At 42.8% G+C, this 17,077-nt stretch overlaps 2 protein-coding genes across 4 annotated transcripts; both read left to right on the top strand.

The window, feature by feature from the left end:
• The first annotated feature begins 4,037 nt into the window (after positions 1–4,037).
• On the top strand, positions 4,038–10,887 carry LOC308405982 (transmembrane protein 79-like). The gene is made up of 5 exons (XM_080896796.1): positions 4,038–4,182; positions 7,580–8,110; positions 9,836–10,030; positions 10,106–10,337; positions 10,416–10,887. Exons 2-5 carry the CDS (start codon positions 7,609–7,611, stop codon positions 10,612–10,614), a joined length of 1,128 nt encoding a protein of 375 aa, XP_080752922.1. The 5' UTR covers positions 4,038–4,182; positions 7,580–7,608; the 3' UTR covers positions 10,615–10,887.
• A 507-nt stretch (positions 10,888–11,394) lies between these two features.
• On the top strand, positions 11,395–16,626 carry LOC308405459 (uncharacterized protein). 3 transcript variants are annotated; one of them, XM_080896128.1, is made up of 4 exons: positions 11,409–11,763; positions 12,783–13,028; positions 13,227–13,318; positions 13,403–16,623. In XM_080896128.1, exons 1-3 carry the CDS (start codon positions 11,676–11,678, stop codon positions 13,280–13,282), a joined length of 390 nt encoding a protein of 129 aa, XP_080752254.1. In that variant the 5' UTR covers positions 11,409–11,675; the 3' UTR covers positions 13,283–13,318; positions 13,403–16,623. The 3 variants fall into 3 exon arrangements, with proteins under 3 accessions (XP_080752256.1, XP_080752254.1, XP_080752255.1); XM_080896130.1 differs by lacking the exon at positions 13,227–13,318 and having other exon boundaries at positions 11,395–11,763; positions 12,918–13,028; positions 13,403–16,626; XM_080896129.1 differs by lacking the exon at positions 13,227–13,318 and having other exon boundaries at positions 11,423–11,763; positions 13,403–16,618.
• The last annotated feature ends 451 nt before the right edge of the window (positions 16,627–17,077 follow it).

Genomic DNA, 17,077 nt, shown 5'->3' on the forward strand with positions numbered 1-17,077 from the left:
AGCTCTAAAAGTAATTTGGTATGTCTTCGCGGGCCAAATGTAATTAGGCTGCGGGCCAAATTTGCCCCGTGGGCCAGAGTTTGACACCTATGCTCTACACCGTTATATTCGTGCCACAAAACCAGCCAATCACAGACTTGGAGGAAAAAAATTCTGATTGGCTGCTCTGGTCTCCAATCAGCTCGAAATGACAAAATGCAATATCCCAGAATCCATTTCGTCCAAAACTCAAACGAGGCAGTGGCGGAGGAACACAGAGTGGCAGAGTTTGAAATATTACTCTTTCTGGGTCACAAAATAAACTTTTAAGATATTTTCATGCGAGAATGGTGCTGTGTAAACTTCAAATATCTGCTTGATTCATCAAGACATCACATATTTGCATAACTGCTCTGACGTTTTCGGAGATGCCTGTTACCCACCAGCTGACCGGGTGGTCACTCGGGTTAAACATAATATATAAGGCTGAAGTGACAAAAAAAATCACCGACTACACCACCAGGTATTACAGGAAAAACCATAAAGCCTTTGAACTAAAACAAACGCTGCTGTGACAGTGATGCACACTGTGTCTTGTTGGTATATATGTATGATTTGTATCACCTTCGTGTTTCCAAACCGATATCATGACCAGCAGCTTTTACAGCTGTGGCTCCAGCAAACATCAGCTGATACTAGAAAGTAATATTAAATAAATTATAACAACAGCTGATCAAGCTTGAACGTGCTGCTGTTGTTGTTTAGCGCAACATCTGCTGGTTTCCTGTTTCTGGCGCAAAGTGGGAGATAAACAAACAAGAGAGACGATCAGCTGATCATTGATCAGTTTCATGATTGAAGTAGCAACAGGAGAGAGAGGGTGAGAGGATGAGAGAAGAGGCAGCTGTGCATCAAAGACAGAATAACTCCAGCTTTGTGTCTTTTTTCATTCTAGCTAAAGTACGGGACTTATCGCGTTCCTTTTCCCTTCAATATGGATGTGTTGTAATTGGTCCAGCCCAGAGTTGATCATGACCAATTGGCTAATCCACCACCTTTCATTGTTTATACCGTTACAAAAACAAACAAACATAAAAATGAAAAATCATCATCGGCCCACCGGGCAAATGTCTGGTATGCCCAATGGCCAGTCCAGCTATGCGGTCAGCTGGTGGGTAACAGGCATCTCTGAAAACGTCGGAGCACTTATGTGATGTCTTGATAAATCGAGCAGATATTTGAAGTTTACACAGAAACATTCTCGCATGAAAATATCTTAAAAGTTTATTTTGTGACCCAGAAAGAGTAATATTTCAAACTCCACTCTGTGCTCCTCCACCACTGCCTCCTTTGAATTTTGGACCAAATGCATTCTGGGATATTGCATTTCGTCATTTCGAGCTGATTGGAGACCAAAACAGCCAATCAGATTTTTTTTCCTCCAAGTCTGTGATTGGCTGGTTTTGTGGCACAAATATAACGGTGTAGAGAAAGAGTTGAGCACGCACGGGCAGAAATGTTGAGAGCGCGAGCGACACATTGCGAGCGAGCGCAAATGCAAAAACTGAGCGAGAGGGGCTGGTGTTTTGTGTGTGCCATACCTCTGGTCCCTTCACCTCAAAGAAGTGGTTTAGCTCCTCTGCAGCGCCGCTTTTCCAAATTCGTAGGCTGCATCCTCCTGAGGACCCGGCCTTTGTGGTCTACATGCTCCCCCCCCCCCAAAAAAACCCCAAACAAAACCAAAACAGTTTCAAAATTTATTTATTTATTTATTAACCTTTATTTAACCAGGAAGATCCCATTGAGATTAAAAACCTCTTTTTCAAGGGAGACCTGGCCAAGATAGGCAGCAGCAGATGTCTCACAGTTACAGAAATTACTCAAACACAGGCAGCAACAACACACATGCAACAATAAGTGAAAGAATACAAATAAAATAAAAATAAAATTCAATAAAATTCAAATAAAATAAAAAGTCAGTTAAAATGACAATCAATCTAATTGAAACAGTTGCATGTTATAGACTTGGCCTCAAGGATTCGTAGTTTAGATTTAAAATCACTTAATGAAATGAATTCAGTCATTTTCCATTCCTTCTGCAGTTTGTTCCAGGCCGAGGGTGCTAAATGGACAAAAGCTCTTTTACCAAGTTCAGTTCGGGCAAATGGAACAGAAAGCAACAAGTAACCATGCGGACGAAGAGAATACCGACCAGCATGTTTCATTACAAGCAGGGAACATATATAAGAAGGCAGCAACCCAAGTATCGCCTTATATATAAAACTGTATAAATGAGAGTTCCTCCGACTTACCAAAGCAGGCCATCCTACCTGAGAGTATAACTCACAGTGGTGAGTCTGAAATTTACAGTTAGTGATGAACCTCAGACAAGCATGATACACAGAATCAACCATTCGAAGACATTGAGCAGAAGCATTCATATATAGAATATCACCATAATGCATGAAACGTGTGTTTAGCTGTGGTAACTAATTATTGTGGAAAGATCACAGAGAAACACTGATGATGTCATAAATCTCGACACACTGGGCTGCCTTTATACTGGCCCTGTGTTTACTTGGTACTGGTTCAATTCCAAAATTGCAGTATGGTAAAGTGTAACCGGTGTGATTCTGCGTTGTGTCTGATAAAAAAGGTAAAAGAAAGAAAGACCTCCAAGTAAATAATTTGCCCACTCCAGCTCCTCTCCCACAGGGGAATTGTAGAAAAAGGGCTGGCATTTATTTTTACATTAAACATAAAGTATGCATATACACGTAACATATTTGACATAAGATAAAACAAAAACAACAACATGAAATCCGACATACCTGATAAAAAAAAAGGTAAAAGAAAGAAAGACCTCCAAGTAAATAATTTGCCCACTCCAGCTCCTAGACCAAATACAAACAGTGGGGAAGAGGGTTAGCTCAACCCACCACAGCTCCCAAGCTAGCAAGGAGTATATATTCATGCTAGCATTTATGGCGCCTAAAACACATTTATGATACACACATACTACACACTTATAACATCTTACAAAAACAGGCTTAATAATGACAATAACTGAACTAAAATCGCAATCATAAACATCAGGGTGGCTAAATATGAATTATGTGTGTTTTAAGGTGTTGGAAAGAAATGACACCCACCTCTCCCACAGGGGAATTGTAGAAAAAGGGGAGAGGCAAAAGGGGTACATAGTATTGCACCAAAGAAGAAGAAGAAAAGAATGAGGAGGGGCTCTAACTGATAATGAACACAACTACAGGCTTGGAGGTCCTAAAAGTCAGGTATAAAAGAAGCAGTTTGGGGGTTTAGAACACATTTTGTGTAATTATAACAATGTGATTTATGACCCTGTTACAAAAGCACTAATGACTGACCTGCAGCTGAAGCAGCCACACCTCTGTGTGACATCATGAACACCGGAAATTACACCTGTTTTCACCTGCCGCATCTGCAGAATGAGATTTAAATTCTTATGGCTGTTTTTAGCCTTGGTACTCTGAGGGGGCTAAACTCGCGGGAGCTCCTCATGTTTGAGTCTGCAGCAGGTGGGCTTTCTCACCGTCCTCCAATCACAGATCATTTCCACTCCTGAAACTGAAGCAGGCCGAGAAACGTCATCAAAGGTCAGACACCTGGACCTGGTTAGATCTGAGGCTCTGACCCAAACATCCAGACAGCTGATGGTGATGAAGATGTAGGCTTCACATCATCAGTGTGTTAATCCTACCGAGTGCCTCCGCAGAGGCACAGCAACCAGACCGTTTTACTCACTCACCGCTCCGACGAACACCTGCACAAACAAACATCTGCACAAATAAACAAACATCTGCACAAACATCTGCACTCTCAGTGCTGCTGCTCCTGCTCGCAGATGTTCGGAGGAGGAGTGAACATGCTCCCTGTTCTTGCTTCATGAGTAACATCACATTTTTGGCACATTTTTCGTCGCAGTATTGGACGAAAACAAATCAAAGAACATTTAACGCTGTTATTTCAACGTTTTAACGCGTGCGCGGATGTTTAATTGACACTTCTCCTTTAAGAGAGCTTTTCCTTTAACACACCTGACCACACCTGAGCTGGACTTCCGGGTCTTTCACAAAGAGAAGAAACAACAACAAGTCGGCGGAAGAGAGCCGGGACCAGGATTAAAACCAGGATTAAAACCCGGCCCAGGTCTTCAGCGAACAGGTGGGTTTTTTCTTAGTGTGAATTTCCGCTCCGTTAGCATGTAGCCTGTTAGCTCGGAGCTCAGTCACAGTTTTTATCATATTTGATCACAAACGTCACGTCGCCATGTCAACTTGAGACTGCCGTCATGCAATGGGCGGGACTACCGCTACCTGCAGCTTGTGTTTTATTTGTCACAATTTCAAGTTCAAAAAACTTCAGAGCATAAAAACAGAAATTTTTTAACACTCCCGCGCGCGCACACGCACGCATATAAACAGACAGTTGCGTCATATACAAAGCTGCGTGTAAGAGTCTGTATTGATTATTGATCATCAGATCAACACGAAACTTTCACACCTTCGTTCGTCCACTCTGAGCTCTGAGGGAGCCTCAGGAATGGAATAGAGTACGCTTGGGGAGTGTGATCGTGTGTACAACGTCTCTTTATGTCTGTCTCCACGTTGGTTGAGTGTGGAGTAAGTGCATATGAGAGCATGAGGGTGGGAATGGATGTTTGTATCTGTGTGTGCCTGTATGTCTGTGTCTATATGTCAGGTTGGGTGTCAGGGTCATCAGAGAGGATGAGTTTGTCTGGACCGAAGTCCTGCACTTCTAAAATAACAAGCATAAAGCAGAACAACAGGAGACTAAATCTGAGTAAGAACAACACAAAAGCACTCAGAGTTCATCCTGATATCAAAGCCAGAGAATAAAGATGAGTTTGATGTCAGGGCCTGATGTGAAGAAGACCCGATCCCCTCTGTGCTTTCATCTGGACCACAGTCATCCACTGTGCAAACTTCAGAAATCAGAGAGGGAACAAGAAACTAGAAAAGAATAGAATGGGCCTTTATTTTTCAGACTCAACGAAACGAGGTTGTTTTCCCACCGCGGAGCACCCGGGTTTACCTCCATTCTTGCCGGTCAGCTCTTTTTTGCTTCCGAGGCCTCATCGGAGGAAGCAAGCAGGCTTTTTTGTGCTGCTTTGCCGGCTTCGCAGAGAACTGGATCTTCAGGGGCTTTACTCTTGGGCTGCTGCCAGTAAAATACGCTTGAGACTTGTTGGAGCTGGTTTAATCCCCACAACCCCCTGTGTTTACCATCCGGGTTGTCACCTGAAAGCATGGAAAGCCACGGCTCATCACAATAGGAACCCTGATTTACTGTGTGGCTTACTGCACTGTGCGGGCTCTGTTCCAGGCTATTCTACAACTGTCCCGGTGGGTCTCAACATTAAAATGATGTTAATTAATGCCCGCTCAATTGCCAACAAGTCTTATATTTTAAATGACTTGTTCTGTGCAGAGACGCTTGATTTAATGTTTGTCTATGAGACCTGGCAGCGTGAGAATGAAGTCTCACATCTTTTAGAGCTATGTCCCACAGACTGTTCATTTCTCTGTGCGCCTCGGATATCTCGACGAGGAGGTGGAACAAGCTGTAATTTTTAAAAAGACATTTTCATACCAGTTGATTTCTTCGAGCTGTTACAACTCTTTCGAGATGGTTATGATAAAAATTGGAAGAGATCAGCCCATGTACGGTATCTTAATTTATCGTCCACCTGGGTCTGCTGCGTCTTTTCTGGCAGACTTGAAAGAACTTTTAACTTCCACTATTAAACTGGGCAAGGTCATCATTGTTGGAGACTTCAACATTCATGCAGAGGACTCATCAAATAGTACCACTAAGGAGTTCCTGAGCATCATGGACTCTTTTAATTTTGTTCAGCATGTATCAGGCCCTACTCACACTGCTGGGCACACTCTGGACTTGGTCTTCACTTATGGCGTTTCCCTTGACCACTTGAATTTAAATGACGTTGTCTTTAGCCACCATAAGTCAGTCTCTTTTAATGTGTTTGTCAACTCAGAGTCTCTTCCCCAAGATTTTGTTAGCTGCAGGCCCTTTATTGATGACTCTGTTATTTCTAAATTTTCTTCCCTTTTTGATTTTAAAACTTCTTTTGACGATGTTGAGCTCCTTATTAACTCTTTTAATGAACACTGTCTTGCTATTGTCAATCAGGTTGCTCCTTTCAAAGATAGGCATTGCTCTGTTAGTTCCCGCACACCCTGGTTAAATAATCAAACTCGTGGTCTTCGATGCTCCTGTCAAAAAGCAGAGCGTCTCTGGAAGTCCACTGGTCTGGTTGTCCGCTGCTCTCGCCGGCTGGAGTGACCATTGAACCCCCCGGCTTGCTATCGAGCGGGTGGGTAACAGACGTCTCTGAAAACGTCGGCACACTTTTGCAAATGTACGATGTCTTGACAAACCAAGAAGATATTTGTAATTTACACAGCTACTTTCTTGCCTGAAAATATGTTAAGTTTATTTTGCGACCCAGAAAGATTAATAAGACTAATTTCAAAACTTAGTAGCGGCCGCCATTGTTGGCAGCTGAAATTTGGCTATGAATTCTGGGATATGGTGGGATACGAAGGACACACCCGACCCATCCTTCAAATTTGGGGAAATGAAGGACACATTTGTCGGCCGCATTGGGACAGCCTTCGTCGCCTGGCTGTGACGTAGTCGGCCTTCAAATGCGGCCTCCGGAGGATGCAGCCGACGTTTTGGGACACAGCTTACGTTTGGTTGACTCTGTGGAATCCTTTAACCCTGGAGAACCCATGGGGTCAGAGCCGACCCCATGGGTTCTCCAGGGTTAAAAAGCAGTTAAAAACATTTTTGTTTAAACAGGCCTTCTGCTAATCAACAATTTTGAATTGTTTTGAATTTGCATTGTTTATATTGTCTATTTTATTACTTAATATTTTCTTTATTTTGACCTTTGTGTACAGTGCTTTGTGACTGCCTGTCTACGAAAAGCACTTAATAACTAAACTTTACTTATTATGGGCGCTCCCCGCCAACCTGCCGGAGTTCAAATGTAAATAGTAAATACACGTTGGGAATAAATGACACACAAAAATAGGAAAGGCACACAGCGGAGAGCAAAGAAAAGACTTGGACTGAATGTGTGAGTGTCCTGAGTGATGGGGGTCACACAGGCCATGGCTCAGATGGGTGGGTGGCGTGCATTTGCTAAATCAATCATGAAACTTAGGTGAAGGTAGCATTTTTTTAATCTTTGTGATTCAGAATTTCATGTTGAGAAGAATTCTACATGCTTTATTGTGATGGCAGTGAAAGTGTCGTCTGTTGGGTTCAAACATTGCATCAGATTTCAAAATGATCTTTCACACAGTCTATATAAATGCAGGAAGCCAGGAGGTGGAGAAGGAGGCCTGCATTATGCCTTAGTGATCAACCACATCACACTTGAAGTACTCCAGTGTTTACTCCAGTGTTTCAGCACACACAGGTCGTGAGCTGTGTGTGGCACAGTTCCTTGTATCACCTGTTTACTGTTCACTTGGATTTACCTGACCCACTCTCTGTTCTCTGGCAGGTGCATTTGCTCACAAAACAGGACGCGCCATGATGGAGGACAGCGGAGGGAGGAAGACCAGAGAGGGCGAGGACGAGGAGACGGTGAGCTCAGTCGTGACCGAGACGAGCACGCTGCCGTGGTCTGCAGACAGACAGACGGGTGGACGGACAGGTAAAGCTGACAGGATGAGCGTGAGGTCAGGTGTGTTTCTTCCCGAGGCGTCGAGCTGCACAGAGAGCGAAAGAGAACTGAAGGCAGAGGTGGAGAGGAGGTGCGGCAGAGCGGGTTTAGACGAAGGAGCGGAGCTACGTGAGGATAAAACTAGGGTACACCTGTTGGAGGAGGAGCCCCGAGAGAACCTCCTGCCAGAGAAAGCTGCTCAGGTGTTCAGGCCTGCAGTGACTGCCCTCCACTCCCCCTCCTCACTCAGAGAGTCTGGGCCGCTCCGGGAAATGGAGTCCGAGAAGAGTCCCTTTCTGGGTCCCCGAGGAGTTCCCGAGAACTACAATCAACATTATTACCTGCACGAGGAACTGCGCTCCAATAAACGTAAGTACTAACTCAGAGACTATGTCAGAAAATCACATCACCTTGCATCAGGAGGAAATGGTCAGGGGGTCGGGCACACCTGAACAGAACCACCTGAACCACCTTAAAATCTGTAGATTCTAGACGACGCTCAACTAAAACGACTGGAATGACTTGGATACTTATACATATTAGTGAAACCAGTCCCTGACAATCACAAAAATGCAAATGTTGAGGTTTTTTTGGGTTTTTTTTAAAAGTAAAGTAAATTTTTATTTATATAGCACCAAGATAAAATCACAAAGTGCTTCACAGAAGCAGAAATGGACATGAAACCTCAAACAAACAAAATCAACCAAAAACAAGTTTAAACAGTCAAATTTAACACCAAGGTTACTAATGGAGGGTTTAATATAAGAAGCAAGAGGGCCTAGATTTTTAACCACTGGGGGAACAAATTTCTCAGGAGCAAAAACAATGACTTCAGTTTTACCAGCATTTAGTTAGTTGATAATTAGTTGATAAATATCAGCCAGCCGATCTCTAATGGAATCTAAGCAGGACTGCAAGATTTGGAGCTTAGAAACATCAGGTGGCCTAAAAGAGATATATAGCTGAACATCATTAGCATAACAATGATATGAAATATCAGAAAAAGAGCTACAAAGAGCCCCACAGGAGGATCAGAAAAAAAAGTTTTTAAAAATCAGAGGCTGAGGAAGAACTCCCCATTAAACAGGAAGTTGGCTAATGCGTGCTCTGGCATTATCTGCCACCATGGAAGCTGTGGAGAATTGCTTATGCCATCACTCATTTAACCAATCACGTCAGGTTTTGGGACCTTTGGACAGGACAGCCATGCTAGTGCGTCCAAATCATATGACCATTTAAGATGACGTACCAGCAAGATGCAGTCTCACTGAGTCTCCGTTTGTGTTGACAGACCAAGTAAAGCTAGAGTTATGATAAATCATTCTCATTGTGCTTTTTCCTGAATACTGTCGTCAGGTGTAGCGTACAGAGCAGTGGTAAAACTGGATGTTCTAAGGAATGCACTTTCAAGCAAAAACGAACAAACACACCCTTTCCTATTGGTGGAAAAATGCACCACATCAACCAATCAAGAAATGATATGGCAACACGTGCCATTTGTTTGCTTACAAAGAGGGGGAAAGTGGGAATGATTTTGATGTTTAGCATGTTTGAAGTGTGTCTACGGTGTTTGGCTTTTGTTCTTTTTTTGCGTGTCACAGCAGCGAGGTGACGGCTGAATGTCACTGACTGAAATCTCCATGTGGAAAACAGAAGTGATACACCTGAGGTTTTAGGCCTGTGATGAGCTCCTCTGCCTTTTGCTGGACAGAACTCGTTTTTGGAACAACACAAATAATTTGTGTGACATCTGATTGCTTTGTGCAAAAAAACGGCAGAGACTGTTAACAGTTGCACAGAACTTTTATTTTTTCATCACAAGTTCTGAAAATGATTTGTTGAACATGTTTCCTGCTCTGATTTTCTTTTAAGGTTAGTTGTGTCACTACAGTATGTCAAAATGAAAACATGACTGTAAATTCAGACACGTGAAGTTGTGCGTAAAAGACTGATGCCAAACATGGTGAGGGAGTCGAAAACAGCAGGTTCTACCCTGGACTCCAGGGGGTTTAATTACCTGCCCCTGTTTATACACCTGTGCACCTCTGACTGCTGACTCTGCCTCCATTAACTCATTTTTCTCATCTGTGTCAGGAGGGCAGTGCTGTCTCAGTACGGATGTCCTGAAGATGGGCGTGTCTCTGATGGCCTCGGCGTTCTTCTTCCCTTTACTCGTCTGGGGTGGTTTTGTGTTTCTGCCATTTGACGCCCCGCTGCTGGATGGTGCCCCCCTCCGGCTCGTCTACACGCTGCGCTGCTCTGTGTTCGCTGCCACCCCCATCGTCCTTGGTGAGTCACATACCACCGAAAAAGAGATGCAGAATCTCACCTGTCTCACCTGTGTGCGTCTCACCTGTTCTTTAGGTTGGCTTGTTCTGGGCATCTCACGGCTAAGGTCAGGTGTGCTTCGTCCTCTGTTTGATGATGAGATAAAGGAGGCGGAGCTACAGGAAGTCACTGTCCACCAGCGCTTCATCTCTGACTCTGCCTCGCTGTTCCTGATTTACTTCCTGCAGCTGGTCGTTATGGCGATGTACCTTAGCCAGGAGCAGCTGAAGCTTGTGCCGCTCCTGACCATCCTCTTTGCTTTTGGAAGGTGAGGATCCATCCACGATGTGATCAGTCGATAACGACATCGATTGATGAATCTAATGGCGCTTCCGTGTCTACACAGGTTGGCTTACTGGGTCGCTGCGGCATTTGGCAGCAGCATTCGTGGATTTGGTTTTGGCATCTCCTTCCTGCCAAGTATCATCATGATGGGAGCAAACTTCTACTTCATCTTCACGATGGATGCGGCGAGTTCCATTTTCAGTGTTCCCCATGACGAGGCACCGCCTCAACCAGCAGGCCGACAACGGTTTTGGGGATAAGACACAAGCAGTGATTGATGATTGTCATTATCGATTGAAAAGTAAAATCTGTCTTTATTTTGAGGTTTAAATGCTTTAAAATGACCAGGCGTAGCCCTGCCCAGCTGGTGTGCGCGGCTCTTGTTTTTTCCTTTATTAAACTGCTTCCTGTTCTCTGCAGCTTCCTGTTGATCTTTTTTTTTCTGTTTTATTTTCTACAATTGTTTTTATGATCAATAAATTAAAGAAAAGAGACTGTAATTTACAAATTTTCACAATAAAAGTTGGAAACTATCACATCGTTTCCTGTCTGCAGTGTTTCAGAATAATGTTGGTACAACAAACCTTTTTTTTTTTTTCAAAGGACATGACAAAATATGTGATTTAGGGAATAAAATAAGAAACTGATTATTATTTATGTTACAATTAGATATTTAGATTTTAATTTATATTTATTTACAAAGGTTGTTTTTTTTTTGCACACTGCAGCCTGTCAGTGTTGATGATTAATCATCTGCTGCTGTGAAGCTGATTTTTCTAGTTAAACTGGTCAAACTGTCATATGAAATCTGAGCACAGGAAGTACTCACACCCTGACTTCACAATAAAAGGATAATGTTTTTCATTTTGGATAAATAAGAATCTTAAAAATATCGTGAAGTATCAAGAGTCGATAATTTTTGTCCCTCTTTATCAGTATTTATAATTTGATAAGCAGAAATGACACAGGAGGATAAAGGGTTGAAATGTTTGTTGCTCTGAGGCATCGGAAACAGTATGCGTCATTATATATAAACACAGTTTCCGGTGACACAAACTAATGAGATCAATCGCATTGATCAATAATCACGAGATCATTTACGGTTGACAGGAAGCAATTTTCTGTCTTCGCCATTCTGTCTACAGGGAAGCTTTTATTTTGAAGGCTCAGGTGTGTGAGGCTTTTGCAGGTAGACTGCATTTTTTTTTATTGTCACGGACTGAAGGAACTTCCGAGAGCAGCACTGCCATTTGTTCCTGCAAGATCGGCTCATTTACACCACATCCTGCCACTGAAAACGCCAAACAGAGAAGTTTTCTTCATGGAGTCCGTACCTGTGAGGAGGCGGTCCTGCCTGCTGCGCTTCAGAGAGCGCTGTCCGTTCAGGAAGCTCTGCAGACGCACGTACGGTCAGTAATCTCTGTTTAAATAAAGCTCAGTGAAACTGCTTTTGTAATCAGCTTTCAATAAACTTTAACAATAGGTGTGTTTTAACGTCATTAACGTGTTTAACCCTGATGAGGTCATCAGAGGCTGCAGGGCTACTCTGGGAGAGAGGCAGGGCTCACCTGGACAGGTGAGAAGTGTGATATACTTCACCTGAGTAGAAACGCCATAACAGGTCTAAATTAAAGCTGCTGACCTTCAAAACAGATTCGAACTTGATCAAAAATAACTGTGTACACCTGCGTGACAACCACTGTCTTAGCTTTCAGTTCTGGTTTTAACTCCAGTTCTTCTTCTGGTCTATTTTCTTAGGTCCAGCCACAGTTGTGGTTCGGTTACAGTCCACTGTCAGAGGCCATCATTTGTAACCTTCACTAAAGCAGTTTCTGTGCTGTGATGAGCTCTGAAACCTGACTGAAACTCTTCAAATAAGCCATTCCTCTGCAGATGATCTGTTAGCTGTTTGACAACTACTGGCAATGGCAATGTAGCTTGCCATTGCCAGTGTGTGAATGGGTGAATGACTGAATGTAGTGTAAAGCGCTTTGGGGTCCTTAGGGACTGAGTAAAGTGCTATACAAATGCAGGCCATTTACCTTTTTACTCTTTCAAGAAAGTTTGATATAAAGGAAGGTTGAAGATTGGCCTATAATTAGCTAAGACTGCTGGGTCTAGAGATGCTTTTTAAGTAAAGGTTTAACTACAGCCAGCTTGAAGGCCTGTGGTACATAGCCGATTATTAGAGACAGGTTGATCATATTTAAGATTGAAGCATTAATTAATGACAGGACTTCTTTGAGCAGTCTAAAAAGAGTTGTTACAAAGGGCATAAAGCACCTCGAGGTGACTCTTGTTGCGATTTGGCTGAATTGAACTGATTCCATTTCTATTTCCAGTCGTGATTTTGGTCAGAACAGAGAAAGAAATCAGTCTGTCCCAGAGGTTGCTGACTCTTTATCGCCTCCTGTTTCCTGTGGAACAGACATATCAGCAGCAGATTCGTCTCCTATTGATCTACCTTGGAATGATGTCAGATTTTCCTCCACCAAGCAGCCAATGCTTCAGATGTTCCCACATTTGGCCAGGTGTCAGAGTTTCTCTCCTCCTGACCAATCAGACGCAGACACTCACATGGAGGAAGATTTGTGTGCCGCAGAGAACCATCAGAACCACCAGAGTCACCAGAACCAGCAGCAGGACGCAGAGGGCAAAGCAGACAACCATATGGGTGAGGACTGCCTGTGCTTTTAGTTTGAGCCTGCAGAAGCTGAACTGAGGAGTTCAAAACCAGATTTTTAGACCTTTGAAAGGAATCGGTTAGTTTCTGTCTTTTTCTCTTTATTATTTATATTTATGATTTCCTTGGAGACACATGCTAAGCTAAAGGAGCCCAGTTAGCTCATTTAGTGGATTAATTTTTTTCCAGTGACGCATGAATTTTACCCAGACCTCACTGATGTTAACATCACAAATGGACCATAACGTACACTGACTGAGTGGGAAGCCGTGACCGCAGAGGTAACTGCTTCACCCAGGAGCTCAAAGGCTTGCCACTAGTTGAAATCTCTCTGATTTTTGTTTTGTTGCTTCTTCCTGTTTCAGAGCTCGATGATGACGTAGACCCAGAAACCGGAGAGAGAGCACAGGGTTGACCCCACCCCCTTTCTGTCAGGAACTGCTGCACCGCCCACATCACCTACACCTGGGGGAAGAAAGAAGCCTGTTGCACGATCATGACCTAAAACACTGTCAGAATTCTAAAAATGTTTAAAGAGAATCTAGTTTAAAAATGGATTTAGACCAGTAACAGATATATTAGATGACAATAACAGGTAAAGTAACATTTCTATGAAGAAATATGTGAACCTCTTATGATGATTAATAAAGGTAAAATCAGAGTCAGGTGTTTTCAGTTGAGCTGTTTATATTCAATTCAATTCAGTTTTATTTATATAGCGCCAAATCACAACAGCAATAGCCTCAAGGCGCTTTAAGGTGCTTTATATTGTACAGTATTTAAAGAACTATCTATCTGAGTCTGATTTCCACAACATGTTGTGACTCATGACCAGATGAGAAGTGAGGATTTCAGAAAGAGACTTGTTGGTGGTCATTGGGCTGTAAGGGTTCCCAGAAGCTTCCCTACTTTTATATTTTTCATTTGTTGCATCAATCAGCATGCACTTTGTCACTCAGAGAGTAAAAGTCCTGAATTAGCAGCTAAGAACCAAAAACAGGTTCCAAGAACTTTGGCAGTTTGTACTTCCTGCAGCATGGAGTGACCACAGCTACGAAAATGTTCCCACAGTCCAAAAGCATCTATGGTGGGGTCATGGTTTGGGACTGCTTCAGTGCATACAGACCAGAACAGCTCACCATCACTGATGGAATGATGGATTTTGACTGAGAAGCAGGACATCTGCCTGTGGATTGAATCGTGCAGCAGAGACAACAACCCTCAGCTCACAAGGAGAACATTGAAGAAACGTTCACGTGAGGAGATGTGAAGCTCAGAGTCCTTGAGGCTATTGGCCACAGCAGAACCTGGAAGCAAAGGTTCAAATACTTGATATGATACTGGACCAGTCGCCTCAAGATGCTTTGTATTGTAAGTTAGACCATACAATAATTTAACATTGATAACCCCAACAAGCATATGACCCCCTATGAGCAAACACTTTGGCGACAGTGGGAAAGAAAAACTCCCTTTTAACAGGAAGAAACCTCCGGCAGGATCAGGGAGGGGCGGGGCCATTGATTGGTTGGGGTGCGAGAAGGAAGACAGGATAAAGACATGCTGTGGACGAGAGACAGAGATTAATAACAGATATGATTCAATGTAGAGAGGTCTGTTAACACATAGTGAGTGAGAAAGGTGACTGGAAAGGAAAAACTCAATGCATCATGGGAATCCCCGGCAGCCTACGTCTATTGCAGCATAACTAAGGGAGGATTCAGGGTCACCTGGTCCAGCCCTAACTATATGCTTTAGCAAAAAGGAAAGTTTGAAGCCTAATCTTGAAAGTAGAGATAGTGTCTGTCTCCTGAATCCAAACTGGAAGCTGGTTCCACAGAAGAGGGGCCTGAAAACTGAAGGCTCTCCCTCCCATTCTACTTTTAAATACTCTAGGAACAACAAGTAGGCCTGCAGAGCGAGAGCCAAGTGCTCTAATAGGGTGATATGGTACTTTACGGTCATTAGGGAGCGTTCACCCCATGATCAGAAGGTTGAGGGTTCAAATCCACCGAAGGCTACCTGCGGTATCCCTGAGCAAGGTACCATTCCTACACATTGCTTCCTGGGTGCTGGATTGGCTGCACACTGCTTCACTGAGTGAATCGGTTAAATGCAGAGAGTAATTTCCCTACAGGGAAAATCCAGTTTTGAGATCCTTCCCAGACACCTTAACGCCCACTCACATCTAGGTTTCACAATGAGGTCACCCGAAACCCTGGCTGATTGTGACCCACACCCGTTTTCACACCTTGGGTTGTGTGATTAGGTAGAGGTTTATTAGGGGGTCCATTGTCCCTCTTGGCAGATTACTCCCACAGGGCTTAAATCTGGGACTCTCCACTACTTGACCCTTAGAACTGAAAAAGCTTGTTGGATGAGAGGTGAAATGTCTTAAAGCAACTTAAAGAAGTCCAGACGCTTTTCTTTCCAAGCTCCTTAGACTACGATAACCTGGATGACTGAGAACCTTCACAGACATACTGGGGAAAGTATACAAAAAAAAAAAAGATAAGATGGGGCCTGATTGAATCAGTTATGATTAGTATCATCAGTAAATAAAGTAGCAGGTCTGACTGGATTCTCTTTAAATGCTTTTAGGGCTTGTTTAGGTTTAGGAAGGTTTAGGTCGTACTACAGAAAGAGAGGAAAATGTTAAAGGCTTTAATCTTTTTACTGCAACAGAAACACCTCCATTAATTGTTTGTCTGTTTTACAAAGAACCTGAAACCTGAATCAGGTTTTGTTTTGTGTACAAGAAGTGTCACTCATCTGCTGCAGGTAAAGCCGCACTCAGACATCAGTATAAAAGGTTCTGCTGTCCCTGTGACAGAGTATTGGCACCAGGGCATGGCATTCAAAAGGAAAGCTTTTGTGTAAGAAGCACATGAATGCAGTCCAGGCAAGAAACTTGCAACATGTCAGAGGACGATGTGACCTTTGACCTGCTGACAATAAATTTTTTCCCACAAAGTTCTGACTTTCCCATAAAAAATTTCCCGTAAGAAGTTCTGACTTTCCCATCCCATAACATCTTTCCTCAGAATGTGACCGAGCTTTTGATTTTTCTAAGATTATTTAACTTCCAGTTTGAAAACATGAAGTTCCCGGTGGCTGATTTCTGGTCAATAAAATGATCGATTTATCTGATTTTAACATTTTGTGAGGTGATAAAATAAAAAGGTGATTTCTGTGGTGCAGATTTAATAATTTCCTTAGGGATCAGCATACTTTTTTAGTATGCTGATCCCTAAGGAAATCTTACTTTTTTAGTATGCTGATTCTGCTTGATGAATCCCAACTCGTTTAAACTTTTGTCCTTAGGTCTGATTCTAATGTACGGTCATCTTATTGATTACTGAACTATTGATGACAATGTGATGGCTCTATAAAACTGAATGTTTGGCGTTTTTCCTCTGCTTTTGTGTGAACAATAAAGCTATTCAATACCGGGTATTTTGTGTTGTATCCCATCCATCCATTTTCTTCCACTTTTCCAGGTCGCAGGTCGTTGGTCGGGCAAACAGCCTAAGGAGATAAATCAAGGGTTAGGGTTAAGCTCCTTTTTGCTCGACATCACCAACAAAGCCAGATTAGGCAGCAAAGTAACCAGACTAATATTAACATTAGTGTAACTGGTCCAGATGTTTGAGTGTAAAAGTGATATGCACCGGAGTTTCGTATCCTCCACGCAGCATTCCCAGCCTGTGTCCATATTTCAGATTGTTCTGTTTGTGGATAAGTTGGTATCATTAATTATTGATTAAGTCTTAATCTCTCTGTAACGTTAACGTCAATCTTTGATCGGTGTGCATCACAAAGTACAGCTTTAAAAGCCATCTGGTCCTTCAAGTTATTGTGTCCCCACAAACATTTTTTTTCTGTTTCTGTTGTTTTGTAGCATGTTTATATCTGCTGGTGTTTTCTTAGATCACACCTACAGGTGTTAATGTTTACATGTTCACTTATCCTTATTAGGATAATCAGGATAAGAGAATGAACGTGGACTCTGCTGTTCTAAGTTGAACAGCAGAGTGCAGCTC

This window comes from Rhamphochromis sp. 'chilingali', assembly GCF_963969265.1.
Source record: "Rhamphochromis sp. 'chilingali' genome assembly, chromosome: 11".
NCBI lineage: Eukaryota > Metazoa > Chordata > Actinopteri > Cichliformes > Cichlidae > Rhamphochromis > Rhamphochromis sp. 'chilingali'.

What these genes read in the sequence shown, in the direction of transcription:
- LOC308405459 (XM_080896128.1), top strand. Translation starts at nt 11,676, where the DNA reads ATGGAGTCCGTACCTGTGAGGAGGCGGTCCTGCCTGCTGCGCTTCAGA. An exon ending in GCTCTGCAGACGCACGTACG is followed by an intron (nt 11,764 to 12,782) that starts GTCAGTAATCTC and finishes CCTGTGGAACAG; the next exon opens with ACATATCAGCAGCAGATTCG. An exon ending in CAAAGCAGACAACCATATGG is followed by an intron (nt 13,029 to 13,226) that starts GTGAGGACTGCC and finishes ATTTTTTTCCAG; the next exon opens with TGACGCATGAATTTTACCCA.
- LOC308405982 (XM_080896796.1), top strand. Translation starts at nt 7,609, where the DNA reads ATGATGGAGGACAGCGGAGGGAGGAAGACCAGAGAGGGCGAGGACGAG. An exon ending in TGCCACCCCCATCGTCCTTG is followed by an intron (nt 10,031 to 10,105) that starts GTGAGTCACATA and finishes CCTGTTCTTTAG; the next exon opens with GTTGGCTTGTTCTGGGCATC. An exon ending in ATCCTCTTTGCTTTTGGAAG is followed by an intron (nt 10,338 to 10,415) that starts GTGAGGATCCAT and finishes GTGTCTACACAG; the next exon opens with GTTGGCTTACTGGGTCGCTG.